This window comes from Xenopus tropicalis, chromosome 8 (genome assembly GCF_000004195.4).
Source record: "Xenopus tropicalis strain Nigerian chromosome 8, UCB_Xtro_10.0, whole genome shotgun sequence".
NCBI lineage: Eukaryota > Metazoa > Chordata > Amphibia > Anura > Pipidae > Xenopus > Xenopus tropicalis.
The window spans coordinates 36,198,562-36,212,565 of NC_030684.2; the positions used below are offsets into that span (position 1 = coordinate 36,198,562).

At 42.0% G+C, this 14,004-nt stretch overlaps 1 protein-coding gene across 4 annotated transcripts; it reads right to left on the reverse strand.

Moving 5' to 3' along the window:
* Positions 1–277: 277 nt before the first annotated feature.
* Positions 278–4,573, reverse strand: anapc13.1 (anaphase promoting complex subunit 13, gene 1). 4 transcript variants are annotated; one of them, NM_001017240.2, is given in 3 exon segments: positions 278–1,369; positions 2,404–2,509; positions 4,470–4,477. In NM_001017240.2, coding segments are annotated over 2 exon segments (225 nt in total). In that variant the 5' UTR covers positions 2,503–2,509; positions 4,470–4,477; the 3' UTR covers positions 278–1,243.
* Between the last annotated feature and the right edge of the window lie 9,431 nt (positions 4,574–14,004).

A 14,004-nucleotide genomic window follows, 5' to 3' on the forward strand; every position in this document is an offset into this window, starting at 1 on the left:
TTACCATGGATCTCCTATTATATGACCTAAACACTCAAATTCTGCAATAAAACAGGCACAATCAGGCGACCGCATCACCTCTGTATTTTACATCTTCTTTGTACTTTCTACCTCTTCTTCACTTACCTATACTTCCCTCTATCATTACCTAACCCAACCCCTACCCTCCCTCATTCCTTCCTATCCTTCAACATATATGATAGCCTCTTTCTAAAGTATCTATATTATAAAGAGATAAGATGTAAAGAATGTGGAAACAAAATCGTTTAAACCAATGTAAAAGGCTATGAATGTATGAAGCTTTACTATCTTTTTGAAAATAAACGGATTTAATACAAAAAAAAAAAAAAAAAAAAAAAAAAAAAAAAGAAACTGAGAGACTTGTAAAGTAAATATGTAAGCAAAAATGTTTGAGGGGAATCGACATATGAAACGTATATAGGAAAAACAGTTGACTTTTTGGAGCAATGCAGTTCTCCTTCCTCAAAGCCTAGTGTTGGATTTGCTTACTAACATAACCCACCTGTACAGGTGGGGGATCTATATCCAGAATGCTCGGGACCTGGGTTTTTCAGATAAGGGATCTTTTCTGTAATTGGATCACCAGACCTTAAGTCTGCTAAAAATCATTCATATGTAAATAAACCCAATATGGATTCATGCAGCTTGTTTCCCATTAAGTACAAGTTTTTATTATTACAAAGAAAAAGGAATTAATTTCCTAAAATTAGAATTGCTCAAAATTGGTTGTATGGAAGATAGCTTCCTGTAATTCTAAGCTTTCTGGATAACGGGTTTCCAGATAAGGGATCCCATACCTGTACATTGAATTATTTCTTTGATATATATTTATTTGGGTGTGAAGATATTTAAAAAAAAAATGTATCCACCAGTAAAGATAAATTTAAGACCCCATTTCACTTTTGAAGCAGAAACCCGAGGGATTATTAGCCCTGTAATGGGGGTGTGGTCAGGCCATGTCTTGGTTTCTATAGTTGGGTGTCATAGTAGGGGTAAGCGCCCACTCACTCGCTAACTCTGCCCGGGATTAATCTTGGTGTGCACCAATGCAAAGCGAAAGCTGGGTTCAGACTGTATCCCAAGTTTCTGTGGAGTCAATCTACATCCACAATATGGCATGCTTTAGTGGCTTTATTACCTCAAGGAAACATAGTTCAGTACAAAAAAAACATTACTAGACATTTTAGCTTGTTAATACACAAATATGCAGTGTTCACTGCTTTTAGCTGCCCGATGAAGGAATATTTTCATGTAAATACTGCAGTGCCAGGTCAGCCCATTTCATTTCCTGTTCTTTAACGGACTCCGTTGCTCCGCCATTATCCTGCTCTGGCTCCGGAAGTTCATTCTAAGAAAAATTCAAAACAAAATCTCAATTCTTGTTTCTTTCGCCCAATTTGTTTTATAAATATACAGTGTAAATAATAACTACATAGCAAATAGGGCTGAAAAAGAATACATGTTCTTGCTCCTGCACTTTCTTTTACTGCTTCAAGCACATGTTGGCCAACTAATGCTTTTCAGCCTTTCTATGGCCACTACCTGCAACCAGATAAGATACGTTTCACCAATGCAGTTTCACCCTTAACATCACATACACAAACAAATTACTTCCATAAAAACGGTGGTCATTGTTGTCTCACTGTGTGAGAATTTCTTTTTTTTTTTTATTGCTCTTATTAATTTGTTAGTGATTATATTCCTCTCTACATTTCTGTGCATAAAAAGTGTGTGTGTGCTATTCTAATGCTCGGGTCTCATATTGGGGGGTCTTTACATGCCATATAGTTCTGTTCTGGAATGCTGCTCAAAAGAGCTGTATCATTCTAATTTATCTATTTGTACTCTAGAACTAATTTTGAGTCTATGTAATTAAAAATGCAAACTATAGCTTTTGGTAATTTAAAGTAAAAATATACAATTTTCCTATTTTAGTTTTATCACAGAGTATACTTTATAAAATTACATGGCTTTCTGATTACTGCTAGGGCTTTAACGACACATAAATCACGGCAATGTGTTGTATTTGCTAGGTCAGCCACATTTTAGGGATAAACCTATGCATATTGGCCATTAAATACCCTAGGCATTTCTATGTGTTATGAGGCCTTATCTTTGTACCTAGGGACATGTGGGTGATAAAATGTCATCAACTGAGGTAATTGATACATTTTCTAAATGATTTAAAGGAAAAGGCTGATTTATTAAATATTGGTACATTTTGCATTAAGATTTTTTAAATCGTTGAATAGACTGATCTGATAGGAATCATTCTGGATGATAAATCTTGCTCTAAATCTACTACAAAGTAGTGCCCTAAATCTACTACAAAGTAGTGACATTAGTACATAGAAACACAAATGCTGAAGCAGCTTGTCTCACCAGAGGGATGGTCACATCCTCATACGGCAGTTTATCCTCTCTCCAAGCATCATCAATTAGGTCTAAAATCCGTCCATCTCTCAGCACCTCACTGTCCATTAATGGGCTAGAAAAACCAGAAGTAAAAAATTATAAAACTAACAGAACCGTGTTTCAGTCTATACTGACAAGATATAGAAGTCCAGATGTTCCTGTAATGGGGGACACATTTCCTATAGATTTTTATATTTAGATATGTTTGGTTAATGTTTATTTACTAGTTTGTACTTTATGTGTCTTGCTTTTTGGCAGAGAACAGGATGAAATGGGCTTTGCGCAGACCTAATTTATACCACCACCACTAATTTGCTGTCTTTTTATGCTATCTGCTTCCCTCTCTGGCCTGCAGACCACCTACCTCCCCTATCAGGGACCAGAGGGATGGGTATCAGGGAGGAACAGACAATATTCCTGTCAGGAGCATATGGCAGTTATAAACACAGTTTAAATAGTATGGGGGAGGTTTGTGGTCAGGGACTTCAAGTTCATTGGCAGGTGTGCTTTATAGGCGTATAAGCTTTATAGCTTTTTTCTTTTTAGGTGTTACTAATCAGTGCCCCCTGGGGCAGATAGCCCTACTACCAAATAGCACAGAGTCCCCTTATTTCCAATGAGGGCCCCGCCAAACCTCACATCAGACACAGTTCATAAGATTATTTCCCACATATCAGTTAATTCCAGAAAAAAGAAAACTTCCATGTTCTCAGGGACTATGTGCCTAACTAAGTCAGGCTTAACCTTGATCGAAGAAAATATTTGGCTGATGGGCCAAATTGTATGTTTAGTTTAGCATCACCCTCCCTGACCGGATATTCGTTATTACAGAGACATTTCAACAAAAATACGTAACTTTGCTAAATGTAGAGGCTGTGGAATACTCCACCTCTTTTAAGGGAAGACACACGAGCTACTTAACGCCAGAAAATCCCCTCCCATAGACAATACTGAGAATTGCCTCTGCTAAAACACTCGTAGAGACAATTATCAGGAAATGATCAGCATTGTCTATTTTTGTAGCTGCTACTAGTAAATCTGTGTGTCTTACCCATACATGGTAAGATCCACTCGCTTGGCGAGGTCACCTATGGGTGGGCAATATTGGGCTAATTCAGGCTAATTCGGTTATTTGGCCCTGGGGCCAAACGATCAAATTAGAATGATGGGTAAAGGCGTCCGTCGGTTCAGGGACCGCATCATACAGCTGATGCGGTCCCTGATCCAACTAAATTTTTTAACCTGCCCGATCAAGATCTGCCCGATCTCAGGCCAGATATCGGTCGGGCAGGCCCGTCCTTAGTGCCCATACGCAGGACCGATATTGGCAGCTAGAATCGGCCCGTGTACCTTTAGAAAGCATGCGTACTTCAGCATGTGTACCTCACTGGCTCTCAGTGTACCAACTGGCAGCGCTAATGGCTTGGGTACACAGTGCATTAAGTGCCCCAGCGCCACCTACACCATGGTACTGCTGCTTTTTAAGTTTGTCTGATTAGGGCTCTGGCACACGGGGAGACTAGTCGCCCGCGACAAATCTCCCTGTTCGCGGGCGACTAATTTCCCCGGATTGCCATCCCACGGGCGAAAATGTAAATCGCCGGTGGGATGGCATACGCTAATCTCCCCGTGTGCCAGAGCCCTTAACGTATTTGCTGGGGTTACGTGAATAGATCAACATTTTTCCTGTATCAGTTCCTTTTAGTAAAAAACAAAATAGAATTAAGATGGAGGAAAAAGATGTAGCAATTAAATTCATTAAGGGGTGCCCAATATAATCCTACGCACCCCAACCTCAGGTCCAATATTTTCTATGGCCCCCTAAGAGCAAAACAAGGCTGCAGCTGCGGGAATGCCAATAGGCTAAATAGTGAGTGAGTGCAGCCGCTAAGCAGCTCCCAGTAAAGAACATATTTATGTGACCGTAAAGCAGAGTTGGAAACTAATGTGGGAAACGCTTCGGCATACCCACCAACAGCCCTGCTTCTCTCTACATAAGCCGCAGCCGCGGATCCCAGCTCAATCACTATTACCTGCCCGGCTCCTTACACAGTATTCCCGCAGCCGCTGCCTCAAGTCTCATCTCGCGAGATTTGACGTCACTACGTCTCTATATAAGCGCAGCACGCAAAGCTCTTCCGCCAATGGGCAAGCAATGCGGGGTGTGTGTTAGATGGAAGCTGGGAGTATGGGGGAGTCTGTGGTGGTCCGGCATGGTCCGGCATGGTCCGGCATGGTCCGGCATGTTGCGTCGCCGTTCACTTTTCTTTCTTCTTTACTTTTACTTTTCTGTAGCTTCTGCCTTTGGCAGAAATAAAATAGGTTGGGCTGACAATATTGCCTAATACTAACGCCGTGAGTGCATTTGTTTAACCAACCTGGATTTATGATAGCTTAGTCACAACCAAGACACATATAGTATTTTATTATAATAGATTTTTTCTGCCACAGATAAGTCCAAATTGGCAATTTAGTCTCATGTAGAGCAGGCTGGACGATGTTATATGTGACTAATCAGTTTGGGCCCTCACACCGGCTAGTAAGTTTACTTCGTACTGACTAAATTTGCAGTAGTATCCTGATATATATATATATATATATTTTTTGGGCACACCCAACTTTGGCTATCTTGATCAAAATAAGATAATATATGGGTCATTTACTACCTGTATTCCCAGCTCAGAGAGCAATACAACAGTCTGCTTCCAATGTGTTTCCTCAATGGTACATGTAATATTGGTCCAGGGTATAATTTACTCTTAAGGGACCCAGTGTTATTGTGCGATTGAGCCAAAGAAAGAATCTTACTTGGAAAAAAAAATATTACTGCTACTTACTTGCCCACTCAAAATATAGCTGCTGCCCCTCAGCTAGGTAGCAAACAATACATAAAGACTGGTGGGAAAGAAAATAAATATTAAGAATTATGTATGAATACAGTGCAGTGTTGAAAAACTCCCAGTTGAGATTATCATGAGATCAGAGAAGAGCACTGTCAGGTATCTAGAAAAGAAGTATTGGATAAATGGAAAAACCCCTAATGTAGCTAATTATGAATAATATATGGTGCTGGTATCACGTTGGGCTAAAAATGAATCCTATCTGTAAAATGGCCCCTGTATTGGATCTCCCTATAGATCTGGGGTGCCCTGACTTTGTCACCCTGTGATCTACTCTTGCCACCTGGCCTCCGTCATGAGATATACTACAGTTAAAATAGTGCGACGTCTATCATTTTGCACAATAAGCAAGAAAAAGTATCAAACGGTGTTTAACAAATTCACATAGCAATATATAAATGCAGTGCCAAATTCACATTTAATGCCCACATAACATTATTCAAGTGCCAACTTCAAGTTTAATGTGAAAGGATTGGAGTAGTTTCCCTTGTTCATGGCCCACTTTGTAGTCTGCACACAGAAACATATATAAAGTGGGAACAAATATATACAGCGGCCCGGTGGGGACAATCTTCTATACTAGGATGGAACTACAAAGACAGATGGCTTGAGCAGCCGCACTCAAAAGCTCCAGTATGCTGGGGGTGGGGGGGGGAAATGATGGTGGCAGGATGTCATCCTACTGCATTTCACCTTGAGGTCTACCAGAAACTTTAAAGTGATCTGGTAGACTGCGATCTGCGATCACCCCTGCTATAGATCCTATCAGTTCTCTGTCCCTGTTTCAAATGAAGGGTGGACGTGTCATAACGGTCCCTGCCAAAAGCACAGTAGGAGGGGGAGAGCCAATCACAGCCCTGCAGTCACACAAGCAAAGACAGACTTCAGTTCCCTATCAGGTCAGCCTAGCTGCTATTCTACAATGCAGTGTATTGAGAACCGCAAGCTCCCCTGCACATACAGAGAATTCAGCCACCATGAAGTGGAACAGATAGGCGGGACTAGTGGGGTTTTGATGGAATTTCTCAATAAATCAGTCCAAAACACAACTTTTTTTAAGCACAATCGTTCTAAATCTAGAGGAGTATAATTCACTGTTACATTCTTCATTTTTATATATTATGTCTCCTTTAAGAACTCATTCCTGAGGGTTGGGGCCCACATGTCTGGGGTGTGCTGCTTATATCTGTGCATACAGTGGGGCCAAAGGTTTAGAGTCTGCTAATATCAGTGCTTGAAGCAAGGCCACATAAATATAAAGCATGGCTGGAAGTTGGACTGTGGCTTGTAGGGTAGAATGCTTGAGAGGCCACCACTCTGTCCGTCATGATTGAGACCAAAGTGAGTCTATTGTTCCTATCAGACTCTGATAGGTTCTGATCCAGGCTTCTAAAATCAGATTTCTATATTGCAGCACAAACATTCAGCTACTGCAGGCAAGTAATCTCCCCCAATATGCCTTACTACCAAAAAATAAACATAAGCGCTTTTGGGGAAGGCATATGAGGTGCTTCTTTTCCAAAGTCACCAGAAGTTTCCTCTTGCAGGAAACTTGGGAGAACAAAGCGCCACATATGCCTTCCCACCGATGATTCACTTTATTGGCAGTGGTGAAGGCTTTTCAGGGAGATTAGTCGCCCTCCTCCTGAGGGAATCTTCAGGCGACTTCAGAAAACGAAGTGCCACATATGCCTTTGTACTGGCATTTTACTTTATTGCTGGTGGGAACGCATTTTGCGAGCGACTAATCACCCTGTGGGCCATGGCCCTTACTCATTTCTTGCTACAGGTTAGTACAGGAAATACACTGACTTTTTAAACACGCAATCATCAATAGTACTGTTTGTAAAATGGACTAATCACTGTTAAGCAATAGCAACACAGTTCAAAATAATCTGCCTTTGCTTTGCATCGTCCAGTACAGAGTCCCGCAGTACAGAGTCCCGCAAACATCTACAAAATCTATTGAAATAATAATTAAAACAAACAAATTCTTTTAAACATTTAGATTCTCTCACCATGATCACAAGAGTCATCATTAATAATGACAAAAACAAATTTACTTTCCTACACAAGTAGCTTTTGATTGGTGTATCCTCCTCTGTAATTCATGATTACTCGCTCCACACCCGTTAGATGTACAAAAACTCATGTTGCTGTCTGAGCAATTATCAAAATGTTTAACCATGTCTATTACGTTCTTATTTCTGGCATGTAGCCAAGCCGCATTTGCATTTGTTCTCGCAGCACTTGGGAGTCGGCTCAAAGTGTGTGTTCACGGCATGGCTAGAGAGATTCTGCCAAAATAAATTCTAAAAGCTTTTCAAAGTGATCTGGCATGTGTGGTTTTAAACACGAATTAACCCCTTATGTAATAATAAGCAATAACCCATAGCAACCAATAAAATGTTTGCTTTTAAACAGGTGACCAATCAATGCTACCTTTTTTTGTTTGCTAGATGTGAATAGACTTGCAGCAATCTTTGCACCTTTTATTGCAATACCCTTTGTACTGTGGTGTGTACTGTTATGTGTCCCACCAGCATTTATACAGATTTTTTTCTGACCCTCTGATCTGAACCCATGGGAGTGAAAACTTGGAATTATTAAAGAAAAGGTCCTCTCACAGCTGCAGATTGGCAGAACAAAATGAAATTAATTACCACTTGCTTTGCCATTATAAGAGAAACATGGGACAAGAAATAATAAAGAAATGCAACCTACAGGGTAAGAATTTGAACATTTAACAGGAGCCCTTATGAATCATGAAACCCTTGAATTTAATGTTCTACTCTATTGCCAGGTTGTCACTTGAAGTTGTGCAGTGGGGTTGGCAGCTGCCATATCTGTCTGTGTTATTTCCAGTCCCTGGTTTTCTGCCATTGATTATCAACCAAGAGCATCCATACTGGAAGGCAGGAATAGGTCAGCTTCAGGCTGCAGCTTGTTTGATGCAGCGCAGCTCTGTATTTTAAGGTCAAGTGTAGGAAGGAGGGCCACGTTTGGGAGTCTAGTTCATGCGTTTGGTTAGGGGGGCCTGTGCAGGGGAAGGAAGGGTTAACCACACTGATCCCATACACAGTACTCAATCTCTAGGGGTTCTTAAAACAGATAAACACTTTATTTACAAATCTCATGCAATCTCTTTCTGTTGGGTGCTGAATTGACGTTAAACAAATGATCAGTTATTTCGTCCAACAAATAGTCATCCAGTGTATACTCACAACTTTCAGTTTTACTGTGTAGCATTGCCTGCCTTGGTGTACAATTCCCAGCAATAGGCACCCTCACAGCATTCCTATGTTCCAGCAGATCTGTCTATCCCTGAGCCTTACCCTTGAGTCCCTATTCTGGCAGCCTTGTCACCGCAGGTTACTAACTCTCTTGATCTCTTCTTTCCAAGCCCTTCAGCACCACATGACCAAAAGAGGCAGAGCACACATGCTTACCTTTTTATCACATTGGGGAAACCTGACATCTTTCTTGTTAAGGGATCTACTCTCCCTCCCAACTAAGCAGGACCCAGCCTATAGCCTGATAGTGATGTGCGGGTTGAGTATTTGTTGACCCTAACGTGCTCCTTCTCCACCTACACCTAAACTGGCTTGGGGCTTCACATCTATAGACCTGAACCCAGGGCAGGACAGGCACATGCCTATAAATAGATGTCACGAGACTCACAAGCGGGGCTCAGGTTGCAGGGAGGGAGGTAGAAGGCCCCGACATGGCTGCAACCCGCTTTTGATGTTGCGTTGTCGGCCTGAACCCGCCAGTCCCACGGGTTGTGGGCCGGCCTGCACATCACTACCAGCTGGCTAACTCATTCCCAGGGGCTAAAAAATTAAAGGTTGTCTAAACCTTTACCCTCCTACAATTGTATAAACTACTGAGCCAGTTGTCAAACACCTGATTCATGCAGCTGTAGATTTCAAGTTCACAATTTCCTATTCTAAGTTTTTAACCCCAGGTTAAAACAAACTGGCCAGCAGATTAATGGACAGACGGAATGCATGAAGCAAACTGCATTGGCTTCTATTCAAAAATGAGGAATGTAGCTAAACAAATTACTGGCATGGTGCATAACCACGCAACACGCGTTGGACTGAATTTAATTGAACCCATCTGTTTGTCTATGTGCTATATTGGATGCTCTGTAAGTAGCAAATTTTTAGTGTTTTACTCATTTATTAAAATCTGCTACACTGCACATCAGCTTGTATGCTTTATGTCCAACCTGTTGAGCATTGGAATATTTTTACATCGCTGGGGCATTTGAAGATCTGCTACAGGACCATATGCACCACCATTCCTTTCCATTTGGCTTAACGCTGATCTGTATCTGAGTAGGCTGACTTACTCTCCCTTATCAACACTGGGCAAATTTGCCCATGGGCAGTAACCCATAGCAATCAGTGATTGGCTGTTTTCAGCCAGTTGCATGTAGAACAATGAATGCAACAATTTGTTTGGTTGACATGTGTTACTGCCTATGGGCAAATTGGCCCAGTGTTGATAAATAACCCCCACTGAGTGTATGGTAAAGGAGAGATCAAACAAGTGCACAAGTCACTATAAATTGATTTTGGTAATTTTTCACATATCTTTACAAATACACAATCTGTATTAACTACACTATATAGTTTGGTATGTAGGGTAAAGAAGAGATCGTATAAGTCACTATAAATGGATTTATTTGGCCATTTTTCACATATCTTTACAAATACACAATCTGTATTAGCTACACTATATAGTTTTGTAGGTATGGTAAAGTATAGATCGCACAAGTCACTATAAATGGATTTATTTGGTCATTTTTCACATAACTTTACAAATACACAATCTGTATTAACTACACTATATAGTTTGGTATGTAGGGTAAAGAATAGATTGCTCAAGTCACTATAAATGGATTTATTTGGTCATTTTTCACATATCTTTACAAATACACAATCTGTATTAACTACACTATATAGTTTGGTATGTAGGGTAAAGAATAGATTGCTCAAGTCACTATAAATGGATTTATTTGGTCATTTTTCACATATCTTTACAAATACACGATCTGTATAAACCACGCTATATAGTTTTTATTTAATGTGTGCTTTCTTGTAGTTCTACTGCTTCTATATCAGATTTTGGACTCCTGTACAGAGGGAATGATTTAGGAAGCTGCTGTTCACTAATTGGATATTGGTTGTTTGTTTGTTAAAGATCATGTTTTAGTGCCAAACTGGTATACATATTGTCCAATAAGTGTTTGCTTGTAAAACATTAATACAAAAAATTGATCTTGCAGGGAGATTTTATTGCAATTTTGGGTGATTTATTTGTGTTTTTTGTGTGCATGTGCTTGCAGTCCAAAGTCACACCCAATTTTAAATTAGACCTTAACCCCCACATTTGTAACTGAGGTTAACTTGCCTCTCCCCAGTTACATCATACATCAGTTCCTGCATGTAAAAGGTCCCATGCTTCCCCCCCCCCCTTCTCCCCTCTCCTAGTAGTGCAGCTGTATCACTTTCTGCTTCTGCCTCCGCCTCCCTGCCATTTATTGCTGAGCTGGTCCTGGCTTTCAATGTACAGGCTCCTGTCATAACTTAGGGTAAATATTCCGGTCATTTATGACCACAGCTGCAGCTTCTGCAACAATAAAGCTACCTGCATGTAAGCACACTCCTCCTCCCTTGCTCAAATTTGCTCCACCAATTTCTATTATAGCCTTCCATTCCGTTTGGATGAATCATGCAGAAGTGCACCCAGGGAAATGCTGTAACTACCACCACCTCAAAGGATTCACACTCCACTGTTTCTATCAATAGGTGCAGCAGATCTGCGAAAAGCACAAATTCCGCCTATACTCAGGAATTATATACTCAGAAATATCTCTCTGAATTCTAGGATTTGAGATGGTGCCTATAGTAGCAATGGGGGGGGGATAATAGCCTCTGGGAAGGGACTGGGGCTGTGGGATAGCAGATATAGTAGGGAGAGATGGTGCCTATAGTAGCAGTGGGGGGGATAATAGCCTCTGGGAAGGGACTGGGGCTGTGGGATAGCAGGTATAGTAGGGAGAGATGGTGCCTATAGTAGAGTGGGGATAATAGCCTCTGGGAAGGGACTGTGGCTGTGGGATAGCAGGTATAGTAGGGAGAGATGGTGCCTATAGTAGCAGTGGGATAATAGCCTCTGGGAAGGGACTGTGGCTGTGAGATAGCAGGTATAGTAGGGAGAGATGGTGCCTATAGTAGCAGTGGGATAATAGCCTCTGGGAAGGGACTGTGGCTGTGGGATAGCAGGTATAGTAGGGAGAGATGGTGCCTATAGTAGCAATGGGGGGATAATAGCCTCTGGGAAGGGACTGGGGCTGTGGGATAGCAGGTATAGTAGGTAGAGATGGTGCCTATAGTAGCAGTGGGGGGGATAATAGCCTCTGGGAAGGGACTGTGGCTGTGGGATAGCAGGTATAGTAGGGAGAGATGGTGCCTATAGTAGGCAGTTGGGATAGTAGCCTCTGGGAAGGGACTGTGGCTGTGGGAATAGCAGGTATAGTAGGGAGAGATGGTGCCTATAGTAGGCGGTGGGGATAGTAGCCTCTGGGAAGGGACTGTGGCTGTGGGAATAGCAGGTATAGTAGGGAGAGATGGTGCCTATAGTAGGCGGTGGGGATAGTAGCCTCTGGGAAGGGACTGTGGCTGTGGGAATAGCAGGTATAATAGGGAGAGATTGTGCCTATAGTAGGCGGTGGGGATAGTAGCCTCTGGGACGGACTGTGGCTGTGGGAATAGCAGGTATAGTAGGGAGAGATGGTGCCTATAGTAGCAGTGGGGATAATAGCCCCTGGGAAGGGACTGTGGCTGTGGGATAGCAGGTATAGTAGGGAGAGATGGTGCCTATAGTAGGCAGTGGGGGATAAAAGCCTCTGGGAAGGGACTGGGGCTGTGGGATAGCAGGTATAGTAGGGAGAGATGGTGCCTATAGTGGCAGTGGGGGATAAAAGCCTCTGGGAAGGGACTGGGGCTGTGGGATAGCAGGTATAGTAGGGAGAGATGGTGCCTATAGTGGCAGTGGGGATAATAGCCCCTGGGAAGGGACTGTGGCTGTGGGATAGCAGGTATAGTAGGGAGAGATGGTGCCTATAGTGGCAGTGGGGGATAAAAGCCTCTGGGAAGGGACTGGGGCTGTGGGATAGCAGGTATAGTAGGGAGAGATGGTGCCTATAGTGGCAGTGGGGGATAAAAGCCTCTGGGAGAGATGGTGCCTATAGTAGAACCTTCCTGAGAAAGAGGATGGATAAGAATTTAGGGATTATCAGTTAGGGCAATGGCACCAGAACTGTAGGCAGGGGGTAGGTATCTGCAGCTTGCAATGAAGTTCCCTAATCTGTGTGCATGTATAATGTGCAAGCTCTGGACCATTAAAATGGGTGGACAGGCAGCAGTAATAGCTGCCCCATTAGACACAACTCATGTTGCTTTCTTTGGTCAAGACCAGGAAATACCGGATGTCGCTATGACACCATTACAATCATTTCAGACATTTCTCTTCCTATTATTAAACAGTTACAATGGAAACAAACACAAAACAAATGATTTTTAGTCCCAGATTCAATATCTGCAGAAATTTTCCTATGAATCTGATTAGTAGATATTTAATTTGGCTCAGTAGGAAGCATTGATCTCCTCTGATTCAATAAAACCCAATGAGTTAAACAGATATCTTTCCTGCTGACAGTCCACATAGGGGCTACCAAATAGCCAACTTTAGTTCTTATTTGCACCCCCAGGAACTTTTTTCCATGCTTGTGTTGCTCCCCAACACTTTTTCATGGGTATAAAAGGTTGGGGATCCCTGCTATATGGCATAAATCAGAACTCAAAAAGGGCACAAGTCTGATTTTCAGCATCAGTGTAGGAAAATATAATAAATATAAGAAAGCAAATCCCACAAATAATGTTGCAAATCTAGTGGAAACCTTTCCAGAGGAGTAGATGCAAAACAGAGGACCACCTTCATAGTTACATAGTTACATAGGGTTGAAAAAAGACCAGTGTCCATCAAGTTCAACCCATCCAAGTAAACCCAGCACACCTAACCCACACCTACCGATCTATACACTCACATACATAAACTATAAATACAACCACTAGTACTAACTGTAGATATTAGTATCACAATAGCCTTGGATATTCTGATTGATCAAGAACTCATCCAGGCCCCTCTTAAAGGCATTAATAGAATCTGCCATTACCACATCACTAGGAAGGGCATTCCACAACCTCACTGCCCTCACTGTGAAAAAACCCCTACGCTGCTTCAAATGGAAGCTCCGTTCCTTTAATCTAAAGGGGTGACCTCTGGTGCGTTGATTGTTTTTATGGGAAAAAAGAACATCCCCCATCTGCCTATAATCCCCTCTAATGTACTTGTACAGAGTAATCATGTCCCCTCGCAAGCGCCTCTTTTCCAGAGAAAACAACTCCAACCTCGACAGTCTCACCTCATAGTTTAAATCTTCCATCCCCTTTACCAGTTTAGTTGCACGTCTCTGCACTCTCTCCAGCTCATTAATATCCTTCTTAAGGACTGGAGCCCAAAACTGCACTGCATACTCAAGGTGAGGCCTTACCAGGGACCTATAAAGGGGCAAAATTATGTTCTCATCCCTTGA